Genomic DNA, 14516 nt, shown 5'->3' on the forward strand with positions numbered 1-14516 from the left:
TAGTGAAGCTCTTGATACAAACATGAGTAAGTATCGTGGTATGGTTGATGTCAGTCGTTATCCATCTTTGGGCACAAATAGGAATTTGCACCGTCCAGACGGGACGATTGGTCGAATTGGTTTGGTTAAAAAACCTAGGAAGACTGGCCAAAATGGCCTAAGAAGGTCGAATAATGAAAACTGACAACTGTCTCATATAAACTATTCTCTAACCTTGTTCAAGTTTCACCATAAGTAAAACTAGGCTTAGTCTAAGTGTGTAGTCCCTAGCGGAGTCACCAGTGGATCAAGCCACCCGCGCGTTGGTTAGATTTTGAGGCGGCGACACTTCTCCCACGGAACTTTGGTTGGACAAAGCACGTCATGGGCCATTACCGATTTGAAAGGCATTAAAACCGGTGAAAGGTTTGAGCAAGCCTGCATTTGTGGAGTCGCCGCCAATTTTTATGGAAAATTGGAACTGTTCGAATACTTCATGTCATGTCAAGATACAAAGTAGTGACATGAACACTAAGAATTTCGTTACCCTTAGCATTCTATATCTAGAATAACTCTCGCGATGCCAATGAACACGGATGCTCACAGATATCTGAGTAAGTGGTGAGGGTACTTATTAGGAAGCTCTTTATTTGAACACCTAATCCCACCCGCCTCGATAGCGGCCTATACTAATGATTAGGGAAGTTATTTATATTCGATATATTGTCAATTGTATGCATGCTATGCAACAAACATATTTTAAATCTAGCATGTGAATATATATTATGTCGGTTGACAAGCAATTTAGCACTCAATTGGGAGTCAAAGTTGGAATTTAGGTTGATTTGCATGTGAAAAGGCCAGATAAATAAATCATACAAGAACGATATGAAATAAATATGAAAATACATGATAAGAATAAATTACAACGATTATTGAATTTACATCATAAACGTGCTCAAAAGGGATTTTAGAAGTAAAAAAACGAAAGGAATAAGGTAATTGGAGTTTGAGATATAGAAATATGTAGAAATATGGCGATAATACGGATAATAATTAATTAAAATTCTACGTCAAGACGAGAAAGAGTCCAGAGTCAAAACCAAACTCAGAACAGGCGCAACATCCACTGTGTCCTCTAGAAGAGGCGCATCAGTTTATGCGGCTGTTCTCGAGTTGGATTCTGACTGTGAAAGTCGAATTCATGTTTCAGTTATCGTTCGTTGGTTGATTTTAGGGTCGATTATTAGCATATGAGTCAAAATAGGTGATTTAGTTAGATTATATGCGTACAAGCTAAGGACCGTCATAAAGCGATAGAAGGACAAGTTAAATAAGATATAAAGGATTTTACAAACGCGATACGTATACGATGTCGGAAACGAAAAGGTTGAAACTTAAGGTAAGATTAAAGTAGAAGACAGAAAATAGAGAATTTACATAAAACGATGTATCAAAACAAGCCCAAGAGACTTGATATGAATGAATCGAATCTCTTAAAATCTGGCTTTGAATAGATGACGAAAATCCACAAATATCGATTATAAGTGATCTAATGTCGAAAACATTGAAAAAGATTTGATAAAAAAGGTAATGAAAATAAAAGAAACGAAAAAACAAAAGAAAACGAAATTTGAAAGAAACCTGAGGAAGAAGAAGAAATGCAGCAACTGATGGCAGCCCTTGGAAGAGGCGCAGTAGATGCTGCGGCCTTTCCAGAAAGCGCATCGGTTGATGTGATTCTTCCCCATGCCAGATCTCTGTTGATTTCGTAAAAAGGGTTTTAAAAGGCAATTTTGAAAGCGTTTTTTAGCATATTTACGAATAAATTCTTACATTAATATCTACAAAGAAACAAAAGAGAACAAAATTGGAATTTTACACCCTCAGACTTACATGTTTGACGAAGCGAGATTAACTAAGTTGTTGTTAATGATTGCTCGACTCGATGTAGGACTGAAAGTGCCCTCTTTAGAAGGATTTAGAACGATTGATTAAGTGGGGTTGGTCAAGTGGGTCGGTCTATGCAACGTGACTGGTACTTAGAATGATCTGAGTTTACGTGGTCGTGTAGATCAAGCACGTAGAAGTCGAAAAGCAAGAGTGCGGTCTTAGAATGCAAAGGGAGAAGAGAAGGGCGGACACTCGCGTGTGAGGTAGAGTCCTCTATTTATATTAATCACGAGGAGGAGGAAAAAGTCGGATTAGGAAAGAAATTCGGAAAGATTATGGAAATTGGGGAAAAAGCAGCCGAACTGCGACCTTTCCAAGAGGTGCAGCTCCTACTGCATCATCTCCTGAGGCTTTTCCTCCTCATCAAGAAAGATTTCTGCGATTTAATTTAGGAATTAGGGAAGATGTATGCTTCCTTATTCCGTAAAGAAGATATTTTCGATATTTAATCATAAAAAATAAATATTTAGGAATAAAACTCTAGTATATTCTGGAACATTCCGATTCGGCTTAAGACGGTTTTAGAAAATGGAAACGGTTTTTGACCCGGACTCCAAATGTACTCTAATTACTGTCAAAACGACTGTGTTGGCGCGTAGATGACGACCATGAGGTTGACTCGACTGTTTGAGCTATCAGTTGTCGACGAACTTACGAATGTCATAAATCGCTCAGCGTGATAAACATGCGGCCCAATTATCACTGGTGGTTGGCGGAAGGTGTAGAAACGAGGTATATACACATACGTTATTACATCTACTTACCTCTTTAATATCTTAATTCATGTGAAATTGAAAATAAATATGTTGTTCTATTTCTCGCCAAAATACATGAATAACATTCATGGATAACATTTTTGCGTGTCATGTAGTCAACACAAGGCACCAAAGATGTGAACATGTTTCAAACTAATGAGATTACGTTTATGCGTGAGTTTATACAATCTCAAACGCACCCATAGTTTTCACGGGTACAAAAACTAGTTTTACTTATAAATAAGTTTGTCTGATTATCTTCTTGTCTCACACTCTCAGCTACTAGTGTTCTGGTCATCCCATATGAAGAAACAAAATTTTAAAAGCATATCGAGCGATGAACATGTAATGACAATGGCTATTGTTTCTTACTACAATTTGGTGCGCAGGTCCTCTCCTAACGATCAGTTCATCATTTTCACATCGGACTCACCCACTAGCACCACCAATGTTTTGCATCATTTCCGCATCGGACTCGCTCACTAGCACCAAAAGTTAGTGATTACAAATTTTGAAGGGGAAGCAACGGATAAGTGGAGTGTTCCGTTTTACTTTGCGTAGACATTAGTTAGATAATGAGTAAAGTCCTTTTCCAAGTCATTTTGCAACACGTTCAATTAAGAAAGCAGATCCAAAGTCTACAGTATACACCAATTAACAACTAACCGGGGAAAAAAAAAAAGATAAAAGATAAGGACAGGCTGACAGAGTGACAGCCCCCCCAACCCAAAAAAAAAAAACTAATTTGTTAGTGAAGCTAATGTCGGTTTTGAGCAATAGAGTTTGAGCGAGACAAGCTCTTTCTTAGTTAAAATTTCAGTTTGCTTTGTTTCTTTCCAGCTCTTTCTCCTTTTATAGCTATTTTCATACAAACATTTCCAGATAATAATCTCCTTCACTGTTCATCTATCATACTACTTAGTAATAGTTATTTATTTTTATTTTTTACTGCTGGTATGTATGGTTGTTTCAGTTGTTGATTGGTGGTAAGAATCTGTATCTCCTTAGATCCATTTACCCACCCACCCGGTTTCTCTGCTGTGTTTGCTATGATTTCAAGTAATCATTGTTAATTTATTACTTCATGTGCATTATTTTAAGTGTGTGAATTATATTGTTAATCATTGGTTTTGTTACTGCCATGGATCTTAGGTTGCTTGCTGTCTGATTACAGTATTTTTTTATTTGAATTGTGAAATTCAGGCAATTCAAGGCGGAATCTTGAATGAATGGTTTGGAGGATAAATGATATGGACTGCCCTTGTTCAAAACTGTGGCCACACCCTATCTTGGTCTTTATCTTCATTTGTCTGCATCATTTCGCCTACGGGGCCACTAATCCAACTGATGGTAACTCTTTAATTATTACTCCTGTGTATTTTCATTTGATTCATAATGACACCATGTTTGCTAACTTCTCCTACTGTATCGTACTAATTCATTGTACCACTATTGCTTAACTTTCGTCTGTTGGATTCTCCAGTTATGTGTCTGAAACTCGGAATTAAACACTCTTACTCCCTCCTTCCTGTTTATCCGCCCTCATTTATTCCCAAATTAATTGCCGCCTTTTTAAATTTAGTAAGAAAAAAAACATCCAATATTGTGCTACTCACTACTCATTTTCAAGGGGTATCGTCCCAACAAGAAAAGGATACAATATTTGCTACCTACATATGACTTGTCTAAGATCGGTGAATTCTTCTGTGAGTATCATCCTTGTCACCAAGAAACTGGATTCCGACCAAGATAAACAAGATAAGCAGTGGTGGAAACGTAATCATCCTTGTCACCGGCCCAGTCAAGTCCCAAAAGGAACAGTCGGACTAGACACTAGAGCGCGATGAAGAATGAGACCAGAGAACATGGAACCCTTGAAATAGCGTAATAGGCTATTACGCTATTTCACGATTTATGTTCAGGGTTTTGAACTTCTTTGATATTCATAATTTGTTTTATTTATATCTACATTCTATTTTCTCGCTTCAATAGAAATAGGAGACAAAGTCTCTTTATGTTTCAAGTTAATATACACGATTTTAATTATTTTAGTATCATAGATGAAGGAAGTATTAAAGTAAATAATTATGAATCTAGCATAGTTATGTATTTATAATGGTCAAAACAAAGAAAATATACAAATCTTACAAGGAGTATCATTAATTGATGTGTATTTAAACGTTATATACATCCTAATCCAACTTGACATCTGTATAAACCCAACTCTTATAAACCCATATTCTTCAAATCCGCAATAAAGCAGACTCGTATTCTCTCCAAACCTACACGACCAGTAACCCACCACCGGTCCTCCAACCTGTTTCACGGTTTTACCTTGAGGTACCAGGGTAGTGTTGTTTGTGTATACTGTATAGAGCCCATACAAATATTGAATATGGCCTTGTCCATGTTGGTTCTGAATTCTTCTCTTATCTTAATAACCTCTGTAACAATTTTTCCACGTCTCTTTCGCTGCACTTGGTTGTCTGTGATGCTGGCTATCAATTAGTATGCACATGACTGATAAAAAATATTGAATTTTTTTGTTCAACAAGTTGCTGCTATTAACAGCTTATATGCTGCACTTGGCTCTCCCAATATCCCGGGATGGGTTAGTGCTGCTGGCGATCCATGTGGCGACGCTTGGCAAGGCGTCTTATGTGATACTACAAATAACATAATTTCTATGTAAGTTCCAGTGTTGTCAACAATATGTCCTAATGCTTAGACATAGGTGTATCTCCTAATGCTAACAGTCCATACACTATGCTACTCAGACTTAATTAGAATGATTAGACATGGGTTTATGTCCTAATGCTAGACCTGACTATTTATGAAAAAACATCATGGTGTTTCACTTAACGTGAAATGTTCCAAGTGTCATACCATGGTTGAGTGTCAAACACAGATGCAAGAGGTCAGATAAAGAGTCTGAGTAACATAGTGTATGGCGTATGGACTGTTAGCTTCTCACAATCTCATCTGTACTTGTATCTAATTTAATTTATGTAACAGAACTCTCACTAACAACAATTTAGGAGGTGAACTAGGTGATAGCCTAGGATCATTTTCATCTATTCAAACAATGTAAGGATTTCTTTCTCCTCTATTCTTTTAATATCAGCAATGTAACTTGACGCTGTTAAGGCTTGTATCTTTATTATTGTATTAGGTTGACTCCTTGTTGGAACAAGCTGTAGATGCATATTACAGCAGTGGAAGTAGGTTGCAATTGCATTTATTTTCTAATTACTAAATGACATTAATTATGGTAGGGTTCAATTGTTGACTTGTCGCCAACCATTGCTAAAGTTTTGAAGGGAGAGTGTGTAAGAGGAGGGAATATGTAATGGAGGTAGGTGATATAGATACTTCTGTATTCACGTAAGCGACAAAATGGTGGCGATTAAAATACTTCATAACTAAGAGTCAACAGAAATACAACTGTAGTAGATCGTAAGCTTCTCAACTAGAATCTTCGATAGTTGAGGTCCTTTGAGTGGAAGACACGTGATAACTTAGTTCCTTTTGTTAGTGTTAACTCTGTCTCAAGCTCCCTTTACCTTTCTAGTACATTCCCTCAGCTTATCTTGTATATTCTTCAGTCAGTATTCTTTCCAACTCTGCAAGAAGACTATTTTACATCTCTTGTCCGCTGACTTTTGAGTTGTTCAGGACTGGCACTCTATGAGTTGGCTGTCTCATGTTAGCCATTGTTTTTGTACAGTGATTTAAGCAATAACAATATTGGAGGGAACATTCCTTCAACCTTGCCAATTTCATTGCAAACCTTGTAAGTTCCACAGAAATGATCATATGTGATGCTTTATCAGAAATATTATTTTACGCATGTTTTACTGAAAACTATTATTATTATTATTATTATGTATAGAGATTTAGCAGGGAATAATATGAGTGGAGAGCTTCCTCCTTCAATGGAGAATTTGTCCGCTCTCTCTATCTTGTAAGTGGTAATTGGAAAGTTTTTACCTTTTTCTTTTTCCCTTCTTTCAAGATTTTTCTTTTGCCAACGAAGAACTTTGTTTTGTCAGACACTTGCAGAACAATCAACTGTCTGGAACCCTTGATGTGCTTCAGAATCTTCCTCTGCAAGACCTGTACTCTTCTTTAACTTTATATATGTTGAACAACTCATGTGAATATTTTCTGTCAATTTATGTGCTTTTGCTATGTTGGGTATTCCTGAACGTATTATGTTTCCTTCTTTTTTTGAGCAGGAATATAGAAAACAACTTGTTCTCTGGGTCTCTACCTCAGAAGCTGCTAACTATCCCCAGCTTCAAGTGAGAGCTTCAGGAGTTTATTTTGCATATTTCTTTCTCCAGTCTTGCTTATATTAAATGCAGTACACTTGCATCACAATATCGCATGCTATGTGTGATATAATGACATCCAAATTGCCACTTAACTTGTGGAGTCATGCATGTGGCATTAAGTTTTCGAGTTGAGGCTTAATTTTGGAATTGGGTGTTGCTGCCAAATCTCGGTCACCATGTCATAAATTTGCCGCATACCATCTCAAAATTCAGTTACAGACTTAAAAGTACCTTCAAGACCACAATAAATCATTTGCAATTCGTTGCAGCCTAAATATTATACGTTCATGCTAACTTTACAACAATGAAACACATTGCGCAATGTTGATGTCCAAGAGTGATGTACTAAGAGAGTGAGACATATACCTTTTTTGCTAGTAAGTTTCACTAATGTTGTTGTGAATTGTATTGGCCTGATCCACTTGACCTGCTTGACTGATGTATTATATATGCCATCACTCGCATTGTCTAGTGGTAATGTTAACCATTTGCTAGGATGAAAGGATATGGAGTAATGTTTACCCTTTACCCTTTATCTGCATTGAGCGACTAGGAGTGGAGGGAGAGGGAGGGGGCTGTTTCCCTTGTTTGGCTTGCAAAGTAGATTGGAAATGAATCTTAGAAGCCAAATTAAAACTCTTCCAACATAAGTAAGGTTTAGAAGAAAAATGGCATTGCTTCATTCCCCCACCGTTTACCAAATTACCCTTGCGCCCTTTACCTCCTGTGGTTGTATCCAAACAAACCCTTGACTAGTAGTTCTCGGATAGGTGTCTGGATCTCTTAGTTATATTGTCTAGGTCTCTGTACATCTCCTACTTATACTAGTAAATGTTCCTATACAGGAGTGCCGGAAATAATTTCAGTACATCTGCTGCTCCGATGGCTTCACCTCCAAAGAGGTGACTGGAATTCTCTTATTTATGTCATCTATATATCTGACTCTCTGTGTATGTCGTACTTATATAAGCATAGTTTTTCCATGCAGTGGTGACGGAAATAATATTAGTACATCTGCTACTCCAGTGGCTTCACCCCCAGCTCCCTCAATTCAACTTTCTCCATTTTTTCAAGGGCCACCGGCAAAGTCACCTCCTCGATCTGGCTCATCTTCTAGTTCTGGCACTGCTTCTGGTTCCAGACAGAAACCTGGAAGACAGGCCGTGCCACCCGCTGCAGTGCAGGAACCTAATACTCAAAAAAAGACTCAGTCCTCAAAAACGAAAAGGATAGTTGGAATATCTATCGCTTCTGTTATTGGATTTATAATATTTATTTTGGCTTTATTGCTCTGCATGCCATGGTGTTTTAGTAGAAGTAAAGAGTACTATCGTACTACCACGAGACATGAAGTTCAACCATATGTGGGCATGCGAGATAACCCTATCGATTACGGGTCATTTAGTCAGCTCAATAATCATGTCGAAAAGGGTATGCTTCAAATTTTATTCAGTACTAAACTACTCATTTGTTCATTCCATTTTACCCTTATCTAATTACAAATTAAGTTCATGAGATACCGCGATTACGGGCCTTTTAGTCAGATCAATAATGATGTTGAAAAGGGTATGCTTCAAATTTTATTCAGTTACTAAGCTACTAATTTGTTCATGCCTTTTTACCCTTATCTAATTACAAATTAAGTACTCATGAGATTCCTCTGCTATCAGCTCAAAAAAATGCTGTTGTAGATATTAAAGATGAGGAGCATCAAGCACCAGTAAGAAGAATTGCTGCAGTTCCAAAACTACAAAATGAGGAGGGTTTATATTCACAAAGGTCCACAACGCCACTGAGGAACCTTGACAGCAATATGAGTTTGAGTGACATTGATTTTATGATGTCACCACCACCACCACCACCCCCTCCACCTCCTCCACCGCCGCCACCACCACCACATCCTTTTCTTTCTGAGAAAGTTATTGTTAATCCCATTAGATCAGAAGATACTGATCTAAGACCTTCCACTAAACCTCTTCCATTGACGTCAGTTAGGTCTTTCCCAGTTGCCTCTCTTCAAGAGTATACCAACAGCTTTTCACAAGATAATCTTCTTGGAAGCGGCATGCTTGGAACTGTTTATTATGCAGAACTTCCAAATGGCAAGGTACGAGTTTTATTACGAGTTTCAACATTCAAGCTAAACTTTTAGCTTTGGGTTTGTGTGAGAGTCTAGAAGAAGCACTCGCATGTGAAATATGCTTTCTTGCATATATCACCTCTTGTGATTTACATTTGCTTTAACTTTTAAGTTAGGGTTAGACTGGTATCCTCATTACATCTGGAGTAATGCTGTCTGTCTTGAGGGTTCATTACTTTCTGCATGGGTGTGTTCTTTCTTTTGTGTACAAGATGCTTTCATTTGTGAAGTAACTGTGTTTGATGCAATTTTAAATGCATTTTTATTTATGTTTCATCCGAAAGCAGCCAGTGTGCTGTATCCTGCCAAGCAACTTTGAATTGCAAATTTGCAATTTTCAGTCACGGAACAGTGTAAAGAAATTTGATACTGTGATGTGTTATTTTTGAGGGCATCCCATATATGTCTTGTCTGGCATATACTCTGGAGACTGGAGTTAATAAAAAAAATTGAAGGCCAATATATTTGACTTTTTATTTTGGGTTCTGGAAACGTTATTCACTTGTTTGTGATTCTGTTGGCTTACCATATCTTAAGGCGGCAAATCATAGCTCTTTTACATTGGAATACACACATTTGTTCAAGTAACAATAGAGGGGGATGGTGTGGGGGCTTAAGGAGGGAGAAAGATGGAAAGGGAGAATAGATGGAGATGCTTTTTTCTTCCAAATTACTTCCTCTGTAGAAAGATTGAGTTTATCGTAGGGGAAGGCAAGTGGATGTCTTCATTCCTCTCCTTTTGCCCCAAACTCATATCCTAACATTAGAAAATGGTGATCCTCTCTCTATCTCATGTCTTCCCTCAATAAAAATTAAGTGATGGAGTTAATGGAAACACAACTTAGAATCCTTTGCCCTTTTACCGTGAAGTAGTAGTTGATTGTTTTGTTGTTTAGTAGTCGATGATTGTTCATTGTTACTATAAAAATGCTGCCTATAATACACCCTTGCCCTCGCTTGAATGGGAGCCTCTTTTGATGCAATGTGGATATGAGGATGGTATCTTCCATCTTTTCCTTTGTGTAAACGTGTTTGATGGGGAAGGTTTGTGGTTTAGTGGCAATTTAAATATTAGAATTTCTTACCTATGTACTATGTCCATCCTGAATTTATTCTCATTCGACTTTGACGATCAAAGAGCCAACCTTAACAGTTATGTCCTCAATATAATGCACAAATAATGCAGAAGTTTTGTCACGTTTGATTTGACAAATTACCCATTTTCGTGTTACCATTTGTAAAACGTTGTGGTTGTATTATATGAGTAAATGTTTGTCAAAGTCAATATTGACTGACCAAATTCAGATGAAGACAATATATGAGCTGGAGCGAGTATAATTTATGTATCTTGAATTCTTTCTTTGGGTGTATGTGCAGCTGTCGACAATCAAGAAATTTGACAAAGGTATTGCCAATAGAATGAAAGACCATGAATTTCTTGAGCTTGTAAACACAATCGACAGGATTCGGCATGTCAATGTTGTGGAACTCATGGGCTACTGTTCGGAGCATGGCCAACGACTATTGATCTATGAGTATTGTAGTAATGGAACATTAGATGATGCATTGCACCAAGATGATGAGTACAGAAAGAGACTTACATGGAATAAACGAACACAAATGGCACTTGGAGCTGCACGAGCCCTGGAGTAAGTAGTTCTGACTTCTGAGAAAGCTCTTCTGTTTGGGCCAAACTATCAAATTGATAAAACAGGTGGATTTTAATTGTCCTATTGATAAAAAAAAGTCACTTGTGGTAAATTATTTACAGAAAAAGTTAGATGCTCTTTTCCTTATCAATGCACCATATTTGCTCTTTGGTGTCATCCAATGGCCCACATTTAATGGAATGAGGCCCCAAATGTGAATGTACAAGTGTATTATACGTCAAGGTTTGTATTGAATTTCATCAATTAAGCTTGTAAATTGGTGGCCAAAACCAGAGGCCCGGTTCCGCCGCCTGTGGTTGCCCAGTGCACTAGACGCCCTTGTTTGCGCATTAGACGCCCTTGTTTGCGGGAGCCATTGAGGCACTGGGGTAATGTTGTTGTATATGGCATGAAACTATTCCCCCAGTAGTTACCATGTTCTTCCTACGGTAATCCAATATCCTCTTATGGTGGTAGAATTCTTCCTTCACCACTTCTTTGTCTTCCCATCACCGCCTTCATTTTCCCTCATTTCCTATTTCCAGTAGTTACCATGTTCTTCCTATGATAATGCAATATCCTCGTATGGTTGTAGAATTCCTCCTTCACCACTTCTCTGTCTTCCCATCATTGCCTTCATTTTCCCTCGTTTCTCCTTTATTTTTCATCTACACTACACTGTAACAACTGCCTCCAATCTGAGAGTTCTTAGCAGCTAGACTCCCTATGTAAGCTTTCACACATTTGGCTTTCACATGACAATCAATGAACCACAATGCGACCTGGAATTTGAATTTGAGACCTATGTGATTTATTGCTCTACGATTAATTTAAATCATCCTGTGATTCGGTTACAACCATTTTTTTTGTTGACTTCTTAAGAATTCTGTGTACTACGAGTCTTGGACTTCACCACAAGGCTTCCTGCACGTGAAAATATTACTGTGATTGCTATGTTGTCATGTAAAGAAGACTTTCGTCTGAGGAGTTTGTCCAACGTCGAAGCATTCAACTTTTTGTTAGTCACTTAATGATGATGTATTTTTCATGTCTGAAACAGGTATTTGCACGAAGTCTGTGAACCAGCAGTAGTCCACAGAAACTTCAAATCTGCAAATATTCTTCTTGATGACGAACTCAATGTGCAAGTTTCTGATTGTGGCTTGGCAACTCTGATAGCATCTAAATCTGTTAGCCAGGTAGGTGAAAAAGCAAAATAAGTGAGTGTTGGTCACCAGGGCAGGCTATTTTATGGAAAGTTTCAAATTTTTGGCCTAATATGAACCGTCAAAGTGAGTGTGGTTTCAGAGTATAAAACTGCTCTGTTGAAATTAATTTAGCGAGAATATTAAATTCTTCCTCTCAATCATGGCCTTGTCTGAAATGTTGTTTCCCTATCTCAGTTGTCCGGCCACCTTTTATCAGCCTATGGATATGGAGCCCCAGAATTTGAGTCAGGAATATATACTACCCAAAGTGATGTCTACAGTTTTGGCGTGGTTATGTTGGAACTTTTGACGGGTCGAATGTCATATGACAGGTGAGATATGTTATAATTGAGACGTTAAAAACACTTTTTTTAACCGATCGCTCATTCTATGTTCATTTGGAATCATGTTCAGGACACGAAGTCGAGGGGAACAGATTTTGGTAAGATGGGCAGTTCCTCAGCTATACGATATTGATGCTTTACAAAGGATGGTTGATCCTTCCCTTAATGGAGAGTATCCAATTAAGTCCTTATCTCACTTTGCTGACATTATATCTCGATGTGTACAGGTGAAGTATGACCATCTTGTTTATGTTTCATTGTTATATGTAAAATGCGACATTGAACTTTTTCCGTCTATACATTGCCGAACCAACATTTAACAAAATTGAAGCGGTGGACATATTCTTGAATCATAGATTGTTATACATTAGGAAGGGTTGAAAAACATTTTAGCTAATGGGGCTAAAAGTTCCTCTTGAGAATATCAGTCACAAAATTAGAACTACTCGTCTAAAGTTATACTCCATGGTTGTATTCCATGTCTAACACCGAACGGATAGTGATACTTGTAGCTTTTGTTAGTTACTTCCTCCATCCCTTGTGTTATGTTCTTATATGACTGGTCGTTCAAACAATTTTAATATGATATCAGGGAAAATAGTAGTTTTCAAACATCAAATATTAACATTTTCTCTATATAATTAATGGTAAAAAGTTTAGCATTGTTGCCAATGAATGAATGAGGGATGGAACCATGAAGGTAGATTTACAAATGACAATTCAACAACTGTCTAGCTTAGCTTCGAGCACTTTTTAGTTGATGCGTAGCAAATTGGTGCATATATTACCTCAGAGAATTCTGACTGAGAAAGGCTAATTTTTGCAGACTGAGCCAGGATTCCGGCCGTTGATGTCTGAAGTTGTGCAAGACCTCCAATACTTGTTACTAAGAGGTTCACCATGATTGCCCTTCCTCGGTCCATGCTGCTATAGATTTGCTGTTTCTGAATAGCTTTGATTGATAACACATCGGGAAAACTTTCGGAGTCTTGAGCGAATGTTAAATGTTGACAGCAGAAATTTAAAGACAATTGTAACTTGAAGAAGTTTTGTCAGTTCTGCTTAAGCAGCTAGATGGTTCCATTAACTTTGAAAGCTCTACCAAATTGTGTGTTTCACTTGGGGCTGAACCACGTTTTGGAGAGCGAGAATCAATTTCATTTCCATTATCCTTTGATGATCAGCAAGTTGTTGGCTATGGAAATGCGTTGCACAGTTTGTTGCACAAACATCATTCTTTGGGTAAATTTACTATATTTACGGGCATTTAATTTGTAATTATTCCAGTCTCATAAGATGAAGTTACAAGAGTCCGGGATATGGTTCAATTGATAACTTTAGTTTTCTCCGATAGTTTGTACAATTGTACCATTATTTATGTTCATAATTCTAAATGTCGTCACATCATTCATTGAATTATCATTTTATCACTGCTGTTATTATATTGACTTGTGATGTCGATATTAACTTTTGGGGCACAGCTGAGGTTTTTTTGTTACAACATATATAATATTGGAGTTTATTTTCGCGGATATTTTGTACACATTTTATTACTTTTTGTATTCTAATTTCCAATTACCCAACCCCGACTAAAAAACATCAACTTGTATCTAGAGATACGAGAAAAAGAGGAAAATCTCTCTCGAATTAAGGTTTCAGCTCGGACTATTGAACATAAAAAAAAAAGGAACAAATGGCGAGATCTCCGGTAATTGATCCTAATTCTTCAATCTCTACTACAAAAAATACAACAATATCGGTTATTAATAATGATTTTCCTCCTTTAGTTATTAATTCTACAACAAACCAACAAACTCTCCCCTTGATTCTTTGATAGGTAAGACAAACTCTCCCCTTGATATTCTCCGGCAATTGATCCTAATTCTTCAATCTCTCCCCTTGATTCTATAGTAATAGTAATAGTAATAGTAATAGTAATAGTAATAATGATAATAATGATAATAATAAATGACGATGATAATAATAATAATAATAATAAATGACGATAATAATAATAATAATGATAATGATAATGATAATGATAATGATAATAATAATAATAATAATAATAATAATAATAATAATAATTATTATTATTATTATTTTAATGAAAGCTGAGCGCATCTTATAATAATAATAATAATAATAATA

The 14516-nt window shown here is 37.0% G+C and overlaps 1 protein-coding gene across 12 annotated transcripts; it reads left to right on the forward strand.

Moving 5' to 3' along the window:
• Positions 1 to 3291: 3291 nt before the first annotated feature.
• LOC141647827 (protein STRUBBELIG-RECEPTOR FAMILY 3-like) lies at positions 3292 to 13895 on the forward strand. 12 transcript variants are annotated; one of them, XM_074456173.1, is made up of 17 exons: positions 3402 to 3673; positions 3891 to 4037; positions 5243 to 5375; positions 5703 to 5774; positions 5860 to 5908; positions 6415 to 6480; positions 6580 to 6651; positions 6740 to 6805; positions 6926 to 6991; positions 7870 to 7926; positions 8013 to 8455; positions 8695 to 9131; positions 10542 to 10813; positions 11874 to 12012; positions 12217 to 12353; positions 12436 to 12592; positions 13192 to 13895. In XM_074456173.1, the coding sequence occupies exons 7-17, from the start codon at positions 6599 to 6601 to the stop codon at positions 13267 to 13269; spliced, it is 1905 nt and encodes a 634-aa protein (XP_074312274.1). In that variant the 5' UTR covers positions 3402 to 3673; positions 3891 to 4037; positions 5243 to 5375; positions 5703 to 5774; positions 5860 to 5908; positions 6415 to 6480; positions 6580 to 6598; the 3' UTR covers positions 13270 to 13895. The 12 variants fall into 12 exon arrangements, with proteins under 12 accessions (XP_074312272.1, XP_074312279.1, XP_074312268.1 ...); XM_074456178.1 differs by lacking the exon at positions 5860 to 5908 and having other exon boundaries at positions 3330 to 3746; positions 5259 to 5375; positions 8716 to 9131; XM_074456167.1 differs by lacking the exon at positions 5860 to 5908 and having other exon boundaries at positions 3337 to 3746.
• The last annotated feature ends 621 nt before the right edge of the window (positions 13896 to 14516 follow it).

This window comes from Silene latifolia, chromosome 3, assembly GCF_048544455.1.
Source record: "Silene latifolia isolate original U9 population chromosome 3, ASM4854445v1, whole genome shotgun sequence".
Taxonomy (NCBI): domain Eukaryota; kingdom Viridiplantae; phylum Streptophyta; class Magnoliopsida; order Caryophyllales; family Caryophyllaceae; genus Silene; species Silene latifolia.

Coding starts and splice junctions, on each gene's coding strand:
- LOC141647827 (XM_074456167.1), top strand. CDS start 3,917: ATGGTTTGGAGGATAAATGATATGGACTGCCCTTGTTCAAAACTGTGG. Junction 6,992..7,869: donor CTAACTATCCCCAGCTTCAA/GTGAGAGCTTCA, acceptor GTTCCTATACAG/GAGTGCCGGAAATAATTTCA. Junction 12,354..12,435: donor GGTCGAATGTCATATGACAG/GTGAGATATGTT, acceptor AATCATGTTCAG/GACACGAAGTCGAGGGGAAC.